Source organism: Anabas testudineus, chromosome 14, assembly GCF_900324465.2.
Source record: "Anabas testudineus chromosome 14, fAnaTes1.2, whole genome shotgun sequence".
NCBI classification, from domain to species: Eukaryota; Metazoa; Chordata; class Actinopteri; order Anabantiformes; family Anabantidae; genus Anabas; species Anabas testudineus.
In genome coordinates, this window is record NC_046623.1 from 852812 (window position 1) to 875395 (window position 22584).

At 38.7% G+C, this 22584-nt stretch overlaps 1 protein-coding gene across 12 annotated transcripts in view; it reads left to right on the plus strand.

The window, feature by feature from the left end:
• dlg2 (discs, large homolog 2 (Drosophila)) overlaps nucleotides 1-22584 on the plus strand; it is a 148598-nt gene that overhangs the window by 122669 nt on the left and 3345 nt on the right. For 4 of the 12 annotated variants that reach the window (XM_026372246.1, XM_026372248.1, XM_026372247.1 and 1 more), the window contains 13 exons: nucleotides 142-297; nucleotides 4081-4237; nucleotides 7073-7175; nucleotides 9191-9235; nucleotides 13176-13290; nucleotides 13702-13878; nucleotides 14442-14517; nucleotides 16460-16556; nucleotides 18546-18596; nucleotides 18853-18954; nucleotides 20869-21041; nucleotides 21295-21404; nucleotides 21761-21852. In XM_026372246.1, coding sequence (XP_026228031.1) covers nucleotides 142-297; nucleotides 4081-4237; nucleotides 7073-7175; nucleotides 9191-9235; nucleotides 13176-13290; nucleotides 13702-13878; nucleotides 14442-14517; nucleotides 16460-16556; nucleotides 18546-18596; nucleotides 18853-18954; nucleotides 20869-21041; nucleotides 21295-21404; nucleotides 21761-21852 — 1454 coding nt within the window. Of the gene's footprint in view, nucleotides 1-141; nucleotides 298-4080; nucleotides 4238-7072; nucleotides 7176-9190; nucleotides 9236-11912; nucleotides 12090-13175; nucleotides 13291-13701; nucleotides 13879-14441; nucleotides 14518-16459; nucleotides 17082-18545; nucleotides 18597-18852; nucleotides 18955-20868; nucleotides 21042-21294; nucleotides 21405-21760; nucleotides 21853-22584 lie in introns of those variants that run through there. The other 8 variants (XM_026372252.1, XM_026372253.1, XM_026372250.1 and 5 more) reach the window with 7 other exon arrangements.

A 22584-nucleotide genomic window follows, 5' to 3' on the forward strand; every position in this document is an offset into this window, starting at 1 on the left:
ATCTCATAGCTTTTTATGTCGGTTATGCATTCTGTCTTTAATCTTCGTGATTCCTTGTCACCCTTGTTTATCCCAGTCGCTGTGTCCCACCTCTGCCTCTGGACACTAACACCTCTGCTCTTGTCTCTCACTCCACTGTAGGCCGGCTGAGCCAGTTTACAGCACTGTGAACAAACTATGTGACAAAGCACCCTCCCCCCGACACTATTCCCCAGTGGAGAGCGACAAAAGCCTCTTCCACTCCGCCCCCCTCCCAAACTATCACTTAAGCCTGTTCCCTGCCTCGGACATTCTCAGGTACTTTACACAACCACTGTTGCCAATTCTCTGCACTCCACCACTGTGCCCATCCTGCCATATAAAGGGCCTGTCATTTGGTTTTCTCTTATACATTCAGTTATGTATTCCCTCCCTGGGTGCAGCAATCACTAATCACTAAAACCTCCCTTCATTTTCACTTTCCTGTCTTTTGTCTGAGCTCTTGATTTAGCAGTAGTGTGCTAGCCCGCTAGTGGCTGGTACTTTTATCTAAGTTTGGCTTTTGCCATGGACAGAAGAGCTCAGTCATGTCCAAAAGAAAAATCTGTCTGTATAACAAGGGACATCTAATAATTAAAAAGTATTTTTATATCATATTTCATGCGGCTCTGCTGCAGGTCTGGGTGTAGGTTTTAATTAGGTTGGAATTCACAATCATACCTAAGGAAGGTAATGTGCTTAATATAATATAGTAACTGGGGAATGGGCTTCCCAACACACAGCAGACCATTAGGTGCATTGCATTCAGGTAAATTATCTTTCTTTCTTCTTCTGCCTCCAGCCATGGCCTGAATATTATTGGTAAACATCAAGCATTTAACTCCAGCCACACCACCTCAGTCTGAATTTCTTCAGTAACTGGTCATCTGACAGTAAAATTAATAGCCAGCTTGCTAGCCCAATGGAAAGCACCATAAGTTCTGGATTAGTTTGGTTAAAATATGACATTGTGGTACTGTTGCATACTACCAAGTTGAAGTGATGATGTTTTTGTAGTTACAGTTGCAAGAAAAAGTATGTGAACTCCTGTTCATAACATAAAAGCTTTCTCAGCTGATAAAACACAACAGTCACTGTATTTTAGTGTCTTAAGATAGTTGGTTAGAGACCACAAATTTATGCTCCAGGTTGGTTTCACCCCCTCACTTCACTTCACCCCTGGCATAAATAGGCTTATTAGGTGAAGGGAAAGTTGTGAACATGTAATAGTCACACCTCTGCTAATCCCTCTTACCCCCTAAAGTGGGTCATTAGGTGTGTCCAACCTGGTGCAGGTGTGAATTGGGCCTCATCTTTCTGGGGATGGATGATGGATAATTCGATTGTTTCACCTATTCTGGCAAGACGTGAAGTGAAACCAACCTGGAGCAGAAATTTGTGTTCTCTAACCAACTATCTTCAGATTAAAGAAGCTACTTTGATTAGTAGGGAAATGTTTTGACCTAACAAGAAGGAAATCTAGTTGCATGACTCAACTTCCAGATAACTTCACCTGTACGACTGAGAGTCTTAACTGACATATTTCTGTTTGCCATATTTGCAATGCTATTATTTTGGTCATTAGCTGGAGCTCATGACCATACAGTATGTGAAGGTTGAAACATAAATCAACTAGCAAACTGAAAACCTTACCTTTCAGCCCAGCTCCCTCATCACCAAAGCAATCTGGTACAGCGCCAGCATAACTGTGCACTCTGTCTTATGATCCATGAACTACAAGAACCCAAGATACCTAGCCTCTGTCATTCTGGGCAGCAGGTCACTCCTAACTCAGAGGGAACAATCCACCAGTTTCCGGCTATGAATCCTGACATTTATCCTAGCTTTTTCTCACTGAGCTGCAAAAAAAAGGTACATTCTGAAGGTCACAGTATGATGAAGCCAACAGACCCGCAAAGGCCAGCAGCTACTGAAAGTGTATTTGAATCCCCACTGAGAATATTGACACAATTCCTAATCTGGGTATATAGGGACCAGATAGCTTTTAACAAGGCCCTGATACCTTATACCCCTGTGCCACCCCCAACAAAATTCCCTGACGAACACAGACAGACATGTTGTTCAAGCTCACAAACCACATGTAGACTGGAGGGGCAAATCGCAATGATTCCACCAGTAAACAGAAGGATGAAATGGTGAACTATCTTTAAACCAACTTCAATTGGTTTGGATGCACAGTTCCCCCATGAATTCAATTTAGTCTCAGGTGACTGAGTTGTAAGTGCATATTTTCTAATGACTTGTCCAATATAAAATGAATCACATCTTTGGGACCATGGATGGTCAAGGTACACGAAGAGTCATAAAATAAACAACGTTAATGCTGAGTCATTCAATAGCAAAGCTGAGCTTTTGGCAAAATCTACATGTGCTTAAAATTAGCTGTATTATTAAAGTAGACATTCTTTTTTGCGAAAAGTAAGGAATAAACATGTCAGTCATTATTCCTGTATATATAGTGTAGTATTCAGTAGTAGTGATGTGAATGGTTATTTTATGTTAAATAGACTATAATATTTTCAGTTTTAATCACATGATCGTTTTCTACCTATGGTGAGAATCTGAATCTTCAGCTGTTTATTTCTGATTTATTGCAGAATTGTTTGACAGTGATGTGGAACACAGGTGTATCAGAGATTTTTCCAGTTCTCTGTCAGTCTGTCACTATAATTGAAAATCAAGCATTGCCAATGTTTGCAGTTGTAGAATACACTGTGTCTGCTTCTAAAAAATGTTTTCTTTTCACTTTTCATTTGATACAAAAATTGTAGATTCTGTAGAAGAAAATACTGTGACAATTTCAGCTTATTGTGTATCTTATTGTTGATGTTTGTAATGTTTCCAGATTAATCATGCATGTAGCGTAGGGGGTTGATTAAGTGTCTCATGTAAACTATGTTACTATAATAACACAACATGCTCCTTAGAAATGCAACAGACCAGTCACTGAATGCTTTTGTTCAAATTTGATCATTTTATAATATGAAAGCGCATTCATACATATGATATCTTCTAATATGAAGAAAGAATAACTCCAAGTTAAGTCTTTTTGTGTAAATAACAGCATGTGTCTTCAAACTCTCATCTATTTAAGCCTTGGCCAAAATGTCTATTCAGTCTGTAGGGCGTTACAGCTGCATTGAAAATGTTTTTGTCAGAAGATTGCAGTCAGGGTATCTGATTTGCAAGCCATTAGAAAGTATAGAAATTATTGTTTTTGGAGGCTTGTTTAAGGTTATAATTCAGACAAATAAGGTTGTCACTAACATAGAATGTTACATCCTGTGTTTGTACATAAGATTGGCTTGTTTAGTGACACAAACCACAAAGTGTGTGTTGATGGTGAGTAAGAAGCAGTCTTTATTGACAGTGAGTCACTATGTGGGGTATGGATGCCAAGAGGAACAAGGCAAAATAAGTAATATTAAGCAAAGCCTCAAGTAAAGTGCCTACCGTTCCCAGTGGAGTGACTGGACTCCTTCTTACTCCTGTACTTTCTGCATTCTCCAGCAGATGGTAGTATGCTGCTTATATTTACTGTACTTGGTCATCCTCTTGAAGGGTAACATGTTGCTGGTTTTAAATGTGTGAGATGTGACTTGGAATAACTAGTATCTGCACAAGTTACACTCCTAATATTGTTTCTCCATGCACACTTGTTGGTGGTAATTTTATGCTAAACAACAAAGATCTTTTCATCTAAGGGTGTCCAAGACGTTTTGTATTTGAGTCCATACACGTGTGTGTGTGTGTGTGTGTGTGTGTGTGTGTGTGTGTGTGTGCGCGCATGCATGCAAGCATGCAATGAGGTTTCTCTTTCGTCAGAACTGAATTGGGGACAAGTGATCCTAAGTAGAGCACCATCCCTCTGTGGAGCTCTGGCAGTCTTTGAGCTCTGTTGCTTGAGCAGGGCATCGCTAAAGCTGTCGTCAGCACACCTTCCGATTGTTGTCCACCTCTCTGTCCTTCATCGGCAAAGCTGAAGATGCTGAGACCCACCGACTCCCCAGAGCTGATGTACTATCTGAACTGTCTTTACAGGGAACCGAGGAAGGTTGTGCTCCACAAAGGCTCCACAGGCCTTGGCTTCAACATCGTGGGCGGTGAAGATGGCGAGGGCATCTTTGTCTCCTTCATTCTTGCAGGAGGGCCTGCCGACCTGAGTGGAGAGTTGCGGCGAGGAGACCAGATCTTATCCGTAAGTACACGAGAACCACCTCAACCTGAGTTCTTATTTATAAGATTGACAAGCATGTTGGGAAACTCTAACTCTGTCATTACACTTCAGCATCTGGATTTGTGATAGAAATGTATATAACAAACTTTAATAATTAGGTTATATATGAGCTTGTAGTAAGCTTATACATAAATTAAAACAGGAAAAAAAATAATATTAAATCAAAATGATTAGAAAAAGATCCAAACTAATAAAACAAAGTCTGGGCTGCTGGCTTCACTGTTGACTGTTAATATGGTCGACTCTTGTTAAACCTATGCGTTCCAAGCATATTAATAGACAGTGTGATAGTTCTACTGGCCTAGATTATTTTCAGGGCACTACATTAACAACCAAATCTTTTTACAGTCTCCTGTCCCTGCAGTACTACAACAGAGAGGTTGAATGTGCCTGTGGTATTTAGTAGGACGATTTTGACACTGGTCATGTTCAATTGTATGGTTCCCAGCAAACCAACAGTTACCTTATGTAATAAACATGGTTATGCAGAGTAAATTTGTTAGTTTTTTTTTCTTAGTTTTTAGAAACATTCAGTGTTCTCATGCTCTTGGTGACCTCTAGAGGTGGTTCTTTGCACTATGTACAATATTATCTGTTACCTGTGAGAACAACAATGCCATATGTATATTCTCTAAATATCTGTAAATTCTGTAGATGTGAACTGATTTTTTTTTATGAACTAGTATCAACAGAAGCTGATTCTAACATTGTCAATCAAATATCAAGTGTGATCTTATTTTTGATGTTCTGAAAAAAGACAAATAGCATTTGTTCACTATTTTCTTGACTAGTTTCTCTCACTTCTCATCTATTACTTGTATTTGAAAAAACAATTGATAAATAAGTCAATAATGACAAGGCTTTTTAGTTGCAGCCTTTAATGTCTGTCTTCAATGTGAATTATTTGACAAAGATTCAGACAGACAGTCAAACTCTGGTTACCAGTCACTCTGAAGAGTCACCGGTAGTATTACTCTTTCTGCTGTGGTAGTTATACAGTCAGAATTAACAGTTGTATCTTAAAAAGGAAAAAGGAAACTTTGACAAAACTGCTGACATGCTTGCAGAAAGATTCAGATTCAGAAAGATTCTTTTCATCAGTGATAAAAGCTTGACATTGACCTGCCTCAATCAGCATTCAGAAACCTATATTGTGTCAAAGCACTAGTTTAAGTATACAGCAGAGCTAATTTTTTATTTCATATGTCTGCTCTAATTTATTCAGTAGAAGTCATTGGGGTTCCACACCACGTTTAGGCTTCTTAAAAATTAGTATAGCTATAAGTATGATTTCTCTTTAAGCAGACTTTCCATTTTTTAACAAATCTGCACAGGAGTTATTTTAGGGGCCACTTTAACATTATCAACATTTGTACACCAGATTAGAACAGTCAAGTGCAGTGCAGGGTTTACAGTTATTACACATTTCATTTATGTCTCTGACATCTCTGCTTGGATGAGAGAAAGGCATCTTCAGCTCAACCTCTCCAAGACAGAAGTTCTCATCTTTCAAGCCAGACCTTCAATATAGCACAACATCAGCATCAACATAGGGTCCTGCAGTGATTGTCCCCACTAAGTCTGCCAGACACCTGGGGGCGGTCATTGATGATCAACTGAGCTTTACCAACCACATCTCCTCTGTTCCAAGAGCATGCAGATTTACCCTTTTCAGCATCAGGAAGATCAGACCCCACCTTTTGGAATATGCAACACAACTCCTTGTGCAGGCTCTGGTCATATCTGGTGTGGACTACAGCAATGTTTTACTGACAGGGTTACCAGCACTAACGACCTACCTGCCTCTGCACTCACAGCAGCCCCACTCCCTTTTTTAAAAAACCTGTTGAAAAAAGAGCTCTTTCACAACTTTCTCTGCACTTAAAGCTTCAAAAGATTTTAGCACATAACCTTATGAAACTGAAACAGTTCTTCCTAGATCGCTTTCTAGGAATTTCTTCTCCTTGGGTTAGATATTTTTTCACTTGTAAGTCTGCCAAATGACTACGTAAATGTAAATGTACAGTTATTTGGCTGTAATCATCTAATAAACAACCAATAACAAACCCCATGACTTTTATAAATATTAAAAATAAATATTTAATATCTAGAACTTCAGAGGCAGTGGCTTTAGAATCAATGTATGTATGATGACTGACTGGGATAATGAACAGATGACATAACGGGCAGTAGCTGGGAGGAAGTGATTGTTCTGCCTCATTATAGCTAATTTTAATTAGCTACATTGCCTCCCACACTAATACCCCACTGTGCAACAGATGACACTGTCTCATTTCATTGTGGTGTTATGGTTTCGTACAGCCTAAAGATTGTTAAATCAACGTGGCACTATCTGGCTGTTAATTTGGGCCTAATCAACATCTCAGTCTATACTGATGAAAGCAGGCAGTTAATATTCTAATAGTGGAGTGACTTTAAAGTCTAACAACAACTTTCCCTGTTGAGCATAAGAGAAGAACTGAGAGGATTCAGTACCTGAAATGGATGATGTTCACTTTTCTGTAACAGAATAATCACTCACATGAGGTTGTGCATTGGAGTTAATGATTGCAGTTTCTTCTCTGATAAAATACTGTGGAAAAAATGTCAACAAAATAAAATTCTTCTGTAAAATACATAATTATTAATACATTAATTTAAATGATAATTTAATTAATTAAAATAATATAATTGAACTGGTGTGAGATAAAGTATATAGTCCATGAAAGTTGCAGGTCATTGCACTGTGAAATAAGACCTAAATACTTCCTTGAATGTTTCTTTTTGTTAAAACAGGTAAATGGCATTGACCTGCGAGGAGCCACACACGAACAAGCAGCAGCAGCACTGAAAGGAGCAGGACAGGTGGTCACCATCGTTGCCCAGTACAGACCAGAAGGTGAGTCACTACAAACAAGTTACTGTACAAGCACAGGAGCCCTGTGGTAGAAATATCCTGCTGAACAGTAGGACTCTTATGTAGAGAGTACAAGCTTTATGAGTCTTTATGGAGTGTTCTCTGGAACCTACTAGTCTTTTTAAAGTACAAATACGAGAAGTGCTTACTGGCACAACGCTCGTGAAAAAGGTTAGAAAAGATGATCTGCTTCACTAAACAAGTGTGTTGGTTTATGGTCCCCTGTCCTGTAGCATATAAATTGTAATAGCCCAGGCACTGCTAATTCCAAACCGGCAAAAACTTCCTGCCAGCCTTCTGTTAAAAACGTGGATGTAGTGGATCAGACAGTTGGATTGGTTACATGCCTCCTTTGATTAAAGTCAACAGCAACGGGATCAAGTGACAGGCTGTAGAGGCAACAACAACAGTCACAGACCTCTCAGTGTCTTGGAGGTGACACTATATGGAGAGCTATTGTGAGTGACTGTATCTGTACATTCACATACTACTACTAGATACTTGGTTGATTTTATCAGTTGAATGAAGGTTTTTTGATTTGTAGGTAGTCAGACATAAGCTAAAGGCAACAGTTGGTTTGGTTAGCTCTGTCAAATTCTTTGGACGTCTCATGTGTGATTCTCTTCAAGTAGTTTCATAGCATCTCTTTTGGGTTGAGTTCTGGGCTCTGGCCACTCCAAAAGATGGATTTTGTTTGTCTGAAACCATTCTGTTGTGGATTTGCTTTGGTGTTTTGGGTCATTGTCCTTTAACATCACCCAACTTCTACAGAGTTTCAGCTGATGTACAGACATTCTCACTTTATCCTGAAGAATTTTTTGATACATTCATTCATTCATTTTTCCCCCCAATCACTGCGAGCTGGCCATGCCCTGATGCAGCAAAGCAGGCCCACATTGTGATATTTGCTCCACTATACCTTACGATTGGGATGGTGTTCTTATGATTATATGTAGTGCCAGATGTAGTGCTGTGTGTTCTTTCCAAATAGTTCGACTTTGGTTCATCAGCCCACAAAACATTTAGCCAATACTGCTGTGGAGTTTCAATGTGCTCTTTCGCAAACTTTGGGCGTGCAGCAATGTTCTTTTTAGTAAGCAGTGGTTTCCTTTGTGGTGTCCTGCCATAGACACCTTGCTTGTTCATTGTTTTACATACTGTAGACTTATGAACACAGATGTTCTTCAATGATGCCCTCAAATTTTTGACCGTCAATCAGGGTTGTTTCTTTACTACTGATGACTGTTTGTTGTGCTCTTGGGGTCATTTTCATTTTCACTGGCTGCCTGACCAGTTCTTGGTAGAGTAGCCACAGTCCCAAAGTGTCTCCCTTTGTACATTGTTTGTCTAACTGTAGACATCACTTTGTAACCATTTCCAACTTCATCAATTCTTAATTGATAGATCCTCTGAAAGCACCTTCTAGCCAGGTATGGCTCACATAATTACATTCATAGCAAACCCAAAATGTTTGAGTGGCTTTTGACAGTCAAAGTAGTTCTAGTTCTACACCTCCAAATTAATTTTCTTAACTTATGCTAACACGTGACTCCAAATAGCTTTTTTGATGTAATTATTCCACTAGCAAAATGAGGTTTTTATGGTTGTTCTCATTCAGGACATGGAAGATCCAAATTCATTTGTGTTATTATTTTAGGCATATTATATTTGTTAATACTCTTGACCTAGATGAAGCTCAGATCACATTTTATGACAAATTAAGTTTTTAAGTTAAGTTCACATACCTTTTCTTGCCACAAGGTGTACAGTGCAGAAGCTCAGAGGGACTTTGTGTTACTGAAGACTCTTCAGTAACACAAAGCTCAGGAGAGACTTGTCAACAATCTAATCGAGCCCTTTTAGTTTAGGGGTGACTCAAAAATTGGTTTCATCAAATGCTTTTGAATGACTCATACAACTCAGGTGACTTGTTACAGTTAACTTCGAGTTCAAGACCTCTTTAAGACTAACATCTGCTTTCTCTTCTTACCCATCAGAACTTGCTCTATGCTCACCTCGACGGGCCCACTCTCCTGCACCAGGTTTGTGCCATTGGCACCTGTGGCTGCTCTGAGCTTTAGCATCATTCACCAGGACTCATCTAAATGAGAGTAACTGAGTGAATGTGATCAATGACAATCCATTCACTCCTACTAAAGCACGCTTGATCCTTAACTCTCAACCTGTTTGCACATGCACTTTTTTAAACCCTTTACCTTTTGTTCTTCTGTTCCTGGGTTGTGACCTGCACACCGTCCTTTCTTCTTCCCTTTTAAAAAGATAATTTTAAATGTTATAATCTTTATAATGTCTTTGTGTATGTTGTGCTTTGAAGAGGTTATTCCCTTTAATTCAGCTGTCAGTAGTTCTATGGAGAATTCTTATGTAGTTCTTGCGTCAATAATAGTAAACAAAAAGTTCACAGTGACGTCTTTGGATTATCTGAAGTAAATAGGACACTGTTTCAGTAAAGACAGGTTCTGAGCAAATTGAAGTTATTATTGCTGAGAACCCTAAACATGTAACCACAATTACCTTTGTGAGAAAAATTACTGTATGAAGTGAACTCATGTGGGACTTTGGGGAATATTAATCAGAATTTTTACACACACCCAAGTTTACAGTTTGTGACATTGCCAATAGTTCCTCAGTCCTTTCATATAAAAGAAATAGCCCCCAAATCTTTCCCTCCTAATCCTTATTCATTCTCTACTTTCTCTCCTAAACCACACTGATCACAACAGTTTTGTAGTCAGCGGATCTGCTTTTAAAACACACACTAAAATAACCTTTTTCAGCCCAGCAGGCTTTTAGTTATCTGCCTAAATTACATCTCTTCAGGTTTTGCAGCATTTTTCAAGTATGTCAGTCTTGTTTGTGGGGAAACTCCAGAAACCACAAGGTGCCAGATCACGCGAGTGTGTTGGGGCATTCAGGTTAATCCTACAGTAGAATCACCATTGAAGAGGATTTTCTTGGTGGCTTAATGTACAAGTGCATTACCATAGTAAAGGAACCAGTTGCTGCAGTAACCTCTCTTGAGTTTTTTGAAAACCATTTAATGTGACCCTTCTCTTGAATCATACATATTTGGTGCTCAAATGAGTAGTTTGAAACCAGGCAAACCACCTCTGGATAGTTCTCTAAGTTAGTACTAGTCACCAAGAGGAGTTTCTGGCTTCTTAAAGCTTTTTGCGCTGATACACTGTGATGAAAATGGTACAGTATGAGCACTTGTTCATTCTCATCAGAGAAATCCACTTGCAGAAACTCACCACATTAAGTATAAAGAAGTTTCTGAGAAAAACTAATGGTAGTTCTTTCTATTGAAAAGAGAATGGCCTCTTTTTAGCTCCAAGAGCTAATTAAATTCAATCACCTGAAAGGTTAGAGGTAAGTAGAGGTGTACCGTACTTGTGTGTCTATGGAGTGTGGCAGCTCGGTCAGTGTGGAGATGCTGCCTGTGGTCACACTGGTGAGGTGTTGAGTAGTTGGGCAAGAGGAGAAGCTTGCACTAGTCAACATGCAGGGTCAAAGTTAGCTCAAGTTGGCTGTGTTTTAAAGGCGTTATTCTATACTATTAGAGGAAGTTGATCAATAAGTTGAACATACACTCACTCTGTGGTCAACCACAGTGAGCACTTTCACGAGATTCAAACCTTATTTCAATTTAATTTTTAAAACTAGAAAAGTATACATTCAAAGGAGACATACATAAACAACATAGAAATATCAAAGTGTACGTGTCAGACTGTATATATTTTAACAGCTTCCAGTAAGATCTTATTTGGACATTCTTTTCCCTAATTGGTTTCCAGGTCATGCAACATAAAACTACAGGCGTGATGAAAAATGGCCGGGGATGTGGGATGTGGATTTGCTGATCAGAGTTCTTGGTTGGCAAAATTTAAACTTTAGGTTTCTAAAGCATAATGTAGAGTAGGTGATATTATGCCTGAAATGCTTGAAATAGTAAATTAGCAGGCTGCTCAGAGTTAATTTAAGTAGTAGAGCTCCTATCACACTCATAGTCCCTCTAGCATAGACTTGTGTCTCTGCTAAGTAGCTAAACTTGAAAACTGTGAGTAATGGTGTGCAGTGGTTACTATTACAAAACAAGCTCAACAGCCTGATGAAATGCTTTGAGATGAAGCAACATAACAAACATAACCACTGCTAATGCTTATGCAGTTTAGTTGTAAGGCTCAGTGTGCTGCACAAAAACAGATTCTGGTTTGTCTTGTAACATGTTCATGGCAGATGGAAAGTGCACCAGTTTAAGATGTTAACAACACCAGTAATAAGTGGAATGGAATAAGTTATCAAATATTTTAACTAAATTTGTAAAAGTCACATTTTACAATGGGTTTGTAATTCGCCAGTGCATTTCCCAGCCCCTTACATTAAGTTCAGTCCAGCCTAACTGGAAGCCTAACTCTAACCCTTACACTCACCTTAATCTTAACACCAAAACAAAGTCTTAACTCCTAAATAATTCTTTTAAGGAGTGAAGACTTGTTAAAATGGAGACAAAATGCCTTTAGAACATCCTCATAACAGTGATTACAGTTACAATTTTTTGTCCACACAACCATAGATGCTCACATGCTTATGCATGCTGAGATCCACATGAAAGGGAGGGGTTTTGTTTATGAAGTGAATTCTGCTTTAAACAGTTATTCCGTTTGACGCGTCCGATCGCACTTGTCTCAGCCCCTGAGCTGCATGAGAGCAGCCACAGGAGAGAGAGGTGTTTCTCTTTCTCTACTTAGCGCTGCATTCGGCACAGAATTCGACTGTGTAGAGAACAAAGAAGGAACACAGGGAGCACAGTATACTGTAAGGAGGAGACCGGCAGCATTAGAAGATTTAACATCAAATTAAATATGCAGACAGGTATGTGGGACCTATTTTAGAGTAATATACTGAAATCAGTTAACTTGTAAAATAAATACACATTTTGATGTGGGTTGAAATTTCTGAAACAAACTTCTCAGGATTGGGTGATTATTGAATATGACAGGGATGACTCGCAGCATGCCAAAGAGGCTTGCCTGACGATGTGTTGCAACTTGTAGACTGGTACAGCTGTGGTAAAGTGAAATGACGGCATATTGCATTTTCTACTGTGTTTACAGTATATTTCTTGTATCTTTCCTTCCCTCGTCAGTGGGTGGTTGTCTCATGTCAGAATATGTCATATCTCTTCGCCGGCTGATCTTCTTTAAGTGACAGATTAGCCAGCCATGCCTCAAGTTATCAGCTTTTTTTGTCATCGTAGTAACTGCACTGTCAGGGAAAGCACGCTTGTCAACAGAGTGATGGCTTTTCACATCCTATTTTTACTTTAAAACAATAAAGTTCATGGCTTTAGATGTCATTGACTGGAAATCATGGTGGTGCATTATTGTCTGCAAAAGATATGTATAGTAGTTATGATAGCTAACTTGATAAGTTATGTTTTAAGTGTGTCTGTGTGTTGGTAGTGTCATTGTGGAGGTCTGTTAACACAGCAACACAGAAAATTGCCTCAGATGTTTGAAAATGTCTCATATCTGTTGTCTTTACATCAGTTTCTTAACATGCTAAGATGCTGATTATATCATTGATGTATGAATATTCTTTTATGTCAGTGAAGTTTGGTTCACAGACGTGCAAGACCACAAATTACAAAAAATGTATTACTATAAAAAGCTGTTTTTTATCTTCAGAAACTGAAATATTCACTTCAGTGTTTTGAATTAAGGTTAGGTTTAAGTTTACAGCCAGAAGGAAGACATTACCCTGATATATAATGTTTATAAATGTATTCATAGAAATTTACTACTTCTTTTCCTTCTCATCATCTCTGTGGTCACAGTCATCAAGAATCAAGAAATCCCTTTTTCATTTCACAGCAAACACTTTCAATTTTAGTTGCATCATTAGGCTGACCTCTAGACCGGACTGTCAGTCTTGATCTAGTCTTTTCTTGTCTTGCAGAGTATGGACGTTTTGAGGCCAAAATCCATGACCTGCGAGAGCAGATGATGAACCACAGCATGAGCTCTGGGTCAGGATCCCTGCGAACCAATCAAAAGAGGTCACTCCATGTGAGGTTGGTCTGTTTTGGATTTTACCCACGGTGTTTGCTTGTTTATTTGTTTTTGGGTTTGTTTGTTTTTTTTTATGTTTAATTAAATTCAGAGAATTTAGAAATCCATTCCAAATGATTTTTTGCACTGATCTGTGTTTTGTTATGTTTCTTTGTTCTTTTATCACTGAATCAAAGTAAAGATGTATGACACACAAGGTAAAACCAGGTTTGTGATTGGTGTCTCGAACAGAGAACATTTCTTATTATAGCAACCCCCACAGACCAGCAGTCACTATTCTCTCTGACCTGCTAAAACTGTGCTTCTGGTTTCATTCTGCCTAATGAAATAAGACTTCACATGGAGGAATGATAGGAATAATAGGGATTTACTGCATTTCCACTATGAATCCTGATATTCCCTCTGCTCAACAGGGCTTTGTTTGACTATGACAAGTCAAAGGACAGTGGGCTGCCCAGTCAGGGGCTCAGCTTCCGCTACGGGGACATCCTCCACGTCATCAACGCCTCAGATGATGAGTGGTGGCAGGCTCGCCGTGTCACACCACATGGGGACAGTGAGGAAATGGGCGTCATCCCCAGTAAAAGACGGTGAGGAGTGAATGAAAATATGTTTCTGGTTGAGTTCTTCAAACCTTTGAATGATGTGTGAGTGATGATCTGTTCTAAGAGGACTGGGACAACTACACATCTGTCTGAAGGTGACGCTAAAGTTTTCAAATTGTCAACTTTTCTCTTCTTCTCAACTCATATTTTCAGACCAGACAGGTGTTCGCGTCAGTAAGGCAACATGGCCAGTCAATAAAAAAGTTATGACCATTAATGGAAAGACACGTACATAAAGGATTCTCTGTGCTAATTAGAATCAACAGGGTTAGTGTATGTGGTTGTAAAGGCAGTGACACACCAAGCTGACAACAAGTCTGGATCAAATGTCACTAGGAAATAACTCTCTGCTATAATGCTAAGGAGGACATTCGCAGTGGCAACGCTGTGGTGCTGTCAGTCTACAAATGCAGACTTCCGAGGAAACAGCCTCTGAATTGTCCTCACCTCAGAGTTGCCGAACGTTTCTTTCATTCAGGGTAGCATATGTGTGAGTATTTGCATTTCATTTCTGTGGTCAGTGGCTGACACTGCTCTTTGCTTGGCAGGGTGGAAAGGAAAGAGCGGGCTCGTCTAAAGACTGTGAAATTCAATGCCAAGCCAGGGTCATTTGATTCAAAAGGGGTAAGTGCCTTTATGAGACTGCACTGTGGCCATTGTATATCACTACATTAATTTAATGATTCAAAGTGGCGCTAACTGAACATCCTGTGTGCAAGAAAAAGTTATTTTATTAAACCTTTAGAGTGACTGTGACTTCCAGTTCTATTCCATTACAAGTTATAGTCAGATGTTGGTTCTTTGGCTTTTTCTGCAGTTGAGAGGGTTCACAGCTTAGTCCAAGAGGTTAGATAGAATTCATTCATACACTAGACAACATCAGGCAGTTTAATCATGCATATATGTGTCTTCATTTCCATTTCCACCAGCGTAACTGTGTGTTGCAGCCTCAAATTTTTAAAAGCCATGTAAAGACAACACAGGCATTTCCTCTCTAATGTTAACTGATGTCAATGTTTTACCTCCTGTAAAAAAGGATCTTTAGACACACATTTCATTTGTGTCTTTAAACAACTTCTCAGACACTAAAACATGACTCTGTCCATGACAACCTCAGAACTGTAGCTTTCCAAAAGTCTACCATGACATAAGCAGCTGCATATTGACTTCAAATGATGATTTCAGCAGCATATTCATTATTTGAAGCTTCATCCATTCTGTTCTTCCATTTCAGTTCATTGCATGTAACACTCACTTCTGTTACGTCTCTCAGTGCATGATCTCAGTAACTCTTCTCTCAGCTTGCTTTTACTCTGATGCAACCGTGGTACATCAAGAAAACCTGCAGTGTTACTCTCCCAGATGGACCAAACAAGCGTGTTTGTTAAACTTGCATATCCAGGTGGCTTTGCACAGGTCACCGCATGTGTAACATTTATTTTGTGGTATTGTGGTAATTTTGTGACCAGACACACAATCATCTCCAATCACACTGACACTTTTCAGTCCCTTTAAACACAGGACTGTCTTCATCGGGACACACTAACAGGAATCCTCTAAGTTCACCTCAGTGGATTTACATTTACATTACATTTAGTTAATTGGTGGAGGGATTGTAGACCTGGATAAGGGAGTTCAGGTAAGCTGGTGTAGTTGAGTTGAAAGGGGTGTAACGTGTCCTTTTTGGCTGATCAACAATAAGACGTGCTGCTGCATTTTAGATAATCTGGACTGGTTTGATGGTGCAGCTGGTAACCCTGTCAGTAAGACATTGCAGTAGTCCAGACAAGATATGGCCAGAGCGTGCACAATTAGTTGTGCTGCATAGTCCGAATGGGAGAATCTGATTTTTCAGATGTTGACATGGGCAAGTCTGCATGCCCTTGAGACGGAGGAGATGGGGTCGTTGAAGCTCAGTTTATTGTCAGTGACCACCCACGGGTGATTCCTGTCTATGACATACAGAATTCACTTTTGATTTGTCCTTGGACATGTTTAAGATCTTAAAGATCAAAGATTCATAACCAACAGCCTCTAATTCCCAAGATAGTACCATATTCAAAGTGAAAGTTGTTTACAGACAAAAAGCATTTCAAGTTGGTCAAAAGAAAAACCTATGTGATAACAGGTATAAATAAAAAGATAGACGTGTTGAATTTCCTTTTTATTAGCTAAATTAAAAATCCAGGAGCTGTTTGTCATGCTAAATGTGTTTGTCCCAGTCTAACGATTCAACTATTATTATGTAGATATCAGAATGATTATCTTGCTCTCAATAGCTTGTTTAATTGATTGAGCTATAAAATGATTTTTTATGTTTTCAAATCTCAACTAGAAATTGTCATCATTTTAAATAAAGCTTTATAGCTACGTCAATGACAAATGTAAATTTGAACTATTGTAGTGTACTACTGTAGAGTCAAACTTAATCCACATGAGAGAACGTCTGGGAGAAACAACTGCAAGAGTTTCTTGATGTCCCACCTTTTGCAAGCACTTGTTTTGCCTGCATGAACGTGACATATATACTGTACCTGTTTGCCCCATGCTTTGTCTCCCTTCACAGTCATTCAATGACAAACGTAAAAAGAATTTCATCTTTACACGAAAGTTCCCATTCTACAAGAACAGAGAGGGTGAGCAGGATGGCAGTGATTCAGACCGTAAGTAAGCTCACAGACACACATCTATGTACACACAGAGTGGCAGTGTAGGGCACATGTTCAGACCGAACAATCTCAACAGGAGATTCAGGGGTTTTGAGGCTTTGTGGAGGCCTTTCCTTCTTCCTCCCCTAACCGTTTCCTGTCGTTTTTGTTTCCTCTCTCTTTCTGTTGGATGACAGTCAGAGACACTGTGGCTCAGATGCTGATCAGTCAGCAGGAAAGAAGCCAGACCATTGCATTTTATTTTGGTGTGATATGTCCCCATATGGTAATTTTTTATGACCTAGTTTTCCTTCAGAGATAACAACTAGCCTCAGTGCGATCGTGTTGCATTTGCCCCACGCCCCTGCTGGCTGCTCAGAGAGATCAGTGGGCCACAGCTACTTCCTTTTACTGCCTCCAACCTTTTTGCTTATGTTGCGGCTGTCGTCCTTCCTGTCTTTCTTCTTCTCTGGCTCTCTTTGGACGGCCTATAGGACATCCTGGGCATAGGTGATGATGGGTATGGGACAAAGACATTCAGTAAGTTTGTCCAGAAATGATTCCTAATTTGTGTTTACCATGCCCCACTCACGCACGAGAACAGCAATGACAGGCTCATTGTCATTGTGTGTCTTGTCGTGTATCTCTTGCCTGCATTGTTGCATGCTGCATTTTGCTGCATTTTGAGCTTGCAAAGTCTTAACCTCTGTTTCAAGGTTTGCTTTACTCACAGTAGTTGAGATGAAGTCTTGCAAACCACTAAAGAATCATGTCAGGTTTTCTTACGCAGGGAGGATTCACCCTCTCTTCAGCTTATCCTCCAGCTTTCTGTAGTTTGCCGTCAGTCTGTTTTTATTATTTTCAGTGCTATATTCTGTCCATTTATACACTTACTGCTGCTAATGAGCTCTTAGGCCTGTGAAGATAGTGGCATCAGACAGTTCCAGCTACAACAGACCACCTGCAGGGTTTTCACACTGCTTAATGAGGGTGTTTCTTATGTACTCGAGCCTTCCAAATATTTATTGTCACACTAATTCGACTTTTTACATTCATATCCGTTACTAAGTTCTGCCTTCACATGTTGATGTGCATGTATGCATGACGCTGGCATAAACAACTGAGACGTTTTTCTCTTTGCTTGTGAGCATGAAGTATAGTTTTGGAACATGTCACAGTTATGTTGTATTGGTTTTGTATGTTGTAATATGTCATTTGGGATGTCGTAACTTACCACTGTATGCAATGTATTACCAACCCTGGGCAAACATCATGCTATATGAAGTTGATTTTTGCATTGAAAAGACGTGAAGACAAGCCCTGCAGCAGATAAATAAGATGGCTGTTTTCTTCCCTCTGGTGTGACTGCATGCTCTTGACTAAGTACTGACTCACTAAAATGCCCAAAACGCTTGCACATGCCCCATGTATTAGTATATTTCTTTAATTATTTTTACATTTATTAAATAAAAGTGCATTAGCATTTGAAGAAATGTTGTTGTTTATTGTGTATTTGCTTCTTTTCACTTCAAAAATCAACAAAATATCACATTTGTCCAACAGCTCTGTGCATGTAAAGAATTTGGAACCAAGGGCCCAGACCCTACTAATCAGGGTTGTTTTATTTGGTAACTTCAAATAACCAGACACTCTAAACAGCTAACATGACTGCTAAAAGTCACTGTTCTGTGGCTTTTTGCTTTTAAATTATTTTTTTAGATCCTGTATGTAATCAAGTGGGAAGCCACCTACATACCTAAATATTTTGGAAATTTTTACCAAGTGATTGCTTCATTAAGCATGAGCTGCACTTTGACCATGACCTTAGTAATAGTTGATTATAGTTATCAACATCTAGGTATCAGTTTGATAAGTGAAAGATAACAGGTTGAGTGATGTGTTGCCAGCATTGGGACTTTTGGCCAAACACAGAACGTTGTTTAAATTAGTGATGAGTATTAGTTCATCTAGCATAATAACATTTTTTAATATGTGCCACATTAGGAAGTCAAGAGGATGTGATTCTTTCATATGAACCTGTGATCCGGCAAGAAAGTAAGTCTTCTTTCCTCATGTCGTTAAAGCCCACTCTCAGTATGTGAATCTTTGCACACATGAATGAACACTGAGGAATGTTAACAACACTTAAGCTGTGTTTTGTATGTGAGCTGCACAACATTAATGAATATGAGCAACAAGCAAATCTCCTATTGGGACATTAGAATTTATATTAACTTAATCCCACCAATCAAGTTGACCAAACATAAAGAAAACAGTAGTGAGTTAAGAGAAGTATTGTTTTTCCTTTCAGTTAGTTATGCCCGACCCATCATAATCCTCGGACCAATGAAGGACAGAATCAACGATGATCTGATTTCAGAGTTCCCAGACAAGTTTGGCTCCTGTGTGCCACGTAAGTAAAAAATGAAGTCAAAGTGAGAAGAGATTTTGAATTGTTCATGGTAAACATGCAACGCATCTGCTCTGAAATGACAGGTAGTGTTGTCGTGTGTAAAGCACTGTGTGTTTGTTCATCAGTTTGTTCATCAGTGGTGGCCACAATCATATCAGCTGTGGCATCAATGACGTGTTTTAAGTTTCCTTCCACACCAGCATCATCTGCTCTTCCTACCAATATTCTATGTTTTTAGTTTAAACCACTGGTTACTTTTCAATTGTAGAAAATGGAACATGCTTAATATAAAAGAAACTCATATAACCCATTGTTATATGAGTTTCCTTTCCTCTTTATGTGTGTGTATGACTGTGATTAATTTTAGTTTAAAATTTTTAAATTTTATTTGTATAGCGCCAAATCACAACCAACACTTTACAATGTTTAAGGTTCAAGACCTTACAGAGTATAATTATACAAAAAATACCAGTACCCACATATAGATATTCAGGTATTTGTTTGTTGAATAGTTGTTCAGTTCTCAATTATATTTAGTTTTTTTTTTTTTTTTTTTTTTTTTTTTTGCTTTTTTTTTGCTTTGCTAAACTGCCATTTGTAGCCAAACATTGTTTTTGTATCCTGAGCTCATTTGAGCGCTATTTGTTTTTTTCCCGAAAGGCTGCTTGATCGATTAAAGAAGCCACTTCCTGAGATTCTTAGATAGTACAGTCAAGTTCCTACTCTCTCAGTAGACGTGTCTCCTCAGATTCCTCAGATGGGGTCTGATCAATCTCAGCCATGATTTGTTCAGCCTTTTCAGTCTCGTTACAGCCACCTTCCTACATTCCAGTTTGAAACCTCCTTTATGTTGCTGCTTGCTTAGCAGTCTTGTTTTGTATACGTGTGTGACCCACCCTACCAGCATCACCTCACTCCCTTTTGTATGTTGTGTTCTTCAACAGCCAAAGCAGTTTTGATTTTGCATGTTTTGATTTACCCGTCTCTTTTATTTCAACCTTATTTCTACCTTTGAAACCATATAAAGCTGCTGTCAGTTCAGGGCACCAAGGTAAGTGAACAAGCTGAGTTGTTTCTTCCATCCCTTTATTTATGTTTATCCATCTCCTATATGTATATCCTCCTTGTATTATTTAGGTGTTCTAGTTTGTGCAGAGCTAGTGTTAGGAACAATAGTGTTATAATATCTAAAGTTTATTTGTTAATGTTACACTCCCTACAGTAGCTAATTAGCAGCCAGTTTCTTTCCTATTCCAGTAAATTTGCTTAAATATGACTTAGTGACTTACAGTACAAGTACATGCTGTGCAATTGTATTTTGTAATGTATTGTGTGGTCTGTGGTGCTGTAAAAAGAAATATTTAAATGAAACCTTAATGCTGTGTTACCTATCTCATTAGCTCAAAAATTAAAAGAAATAAAGCTGTTACTGTCTTTGAAAGACAATCATCACACGTTTGGGAGCCCTACTGTGAAAAAACAGAACTTCTCAGGCTTGTAAGATAGGACAAGAGTAGTCAGCTGATAACAGTTCCAGAGACTGATAACTTTTCTTTAAGTCCTGGCAATAATCAACCAAAACATGTTTAAGCTTTTTAATCCCATCATGACATCTGTGTGAAGATCTCAGAACTTAGTAGGTGAGAATTCTTGAAAGATTTAGGACAGGAACGACTATAAAAATGTGTGCAAGCCAAACACAAGAATTACAAGCAACATGTTATTTGGAATGAAAGAAGCGGGTTTCAGTGGAACATACGGAGTAGAAAGAACTGGCATTGACGTTCTCACCATGGTTTTGTTTGTGGCAATTATAAAACGGTATCAACTATAATACTGGGTAGTTGGTCTTATTATTACACGTTAGTTTCTGAGTTACAAATTTCTGAGTTTATTTTCCTCCTTTCACCAAAGATACCACTCGACCAAAGAGGGACTACGAGGTGGATGGGCGAGACTACCACTTTGTGATGTCCAGAGAGCAAATGGAGAAAGATATCCAAGAGCACAAGTTTATCGAAGCGGGACAGTACAATGATAACCTGTACGGAACCAGTGTGCAGTCTGTGAAATATGTGGCTGAAAGGGTGAGGCTCTTTACCTGTTTCTACAAGCTGCATGTTACACTGGCTGCACCACACTGATAACAACAATGTGCAGTTCTACAAGTTCTACAGTCCTTGTAGTGTAATAACTGTACTTTAATTTCTATGATAAGAGAAAGGACAAAGCAGCTTTAACTGCTTTTCTTGTAACAAGAACATGTTTTGATTCAAAGGATATAGATGCATTTCTAAGCATGGATAGATGGAAATTCAACTTGTCATGATTGTGTTTCAGGGTAAACACTGCATTCTGGATGTGTCTGGGAATGCCATTAAACGCCTACAAGTAGCACAACTCTATCCCATCGCCATCTTCATTAAACCTAAGTCTGTTGATTCATTAATGTGAGTATGGTCTTTTATTACAAAGCACCTCTACTAGTTCCACCTTGAGAATATTTTAGTCTTAATGGGGCTGAATGCATGAGTGCATCAGGAGCACCTCAAAAATCAACTGTGAACACATCATCAAAATATCATGCATCAGCAAATACAAATAATAATACAAATTAAAACATTTACCATACAAAGAAACATCCATGTGCATTTAAAACAAGATTGCTGCTGCCTTCATTCAACAATTCAACATTTGTTTTGTTTGTTTTACTATTTAAATTAACCTATAAATACTAAAAAATTGTGTTTTATACAGCTTTTGGAAATTCTGTGGAACATAACTTGCATCTCTTCTCTCACTGCAGGGATATGAACAAGAGACTGACAGAGGAACAAGCCAAGAAGACATTTGACCGGGCTATGAGGCTGGAGCAGGAGTTTGGTGAATTCTTCACAGGTATGACATTAATAAATGTGCGAACACAAACAAAACCAAATGCAGGTTCCAGAAATATGAAGATAATTATTAAGAGATTTTCCTAAAAACCTCATCCAGACTGGCAGAATAGACATATTTGACCTGTCAATGGTGCAATTATAAAGATTAAACTATACTTTTTTTAAGACTATAAAATGTATGAAATGTTAAGAATAGTGCAATTCCTCTTTCTGTTAATATAGTGTAGTTTAACAATAACTCATACTTCTTTTTGCCATCTTAAATCCAATTCTGTTGTGGTGTGTCTTTTTTTAACACTTATTCAAATTTAAATATGGAATCATTTCATGTAGAGGAGGGTATCATATTAAACTAGAAGGTTTAATATTTACGAAAGTTACATTAAGTTAAAACATTACCAGGTAAAGACTAAACAAATTCAAAAACACTATCAACTTATTTGAGCCCTGGCCTGATCTGACAAGTCAAAATTTGAATTTCTTTTGGAAATTGTGGATGTTGTGTCCTCCAAGCTAAAGAGGAGAGGCACTATCTGGTTTGCTATTAGTGCACAGTTCAAAAGCAGAATCAGTGATGGTGTGGAGGTGCATGAGTGCACACAGCATGGGGAGCTTACACTGTGAAGGTCCCATTAATGCTATATAATACAAAATGAGTTTTAAACCAACACATACTGCCATCCAGACGTCTTTTTTTAGGAAAGCCCCCACTTTTGTCATCAACACATTC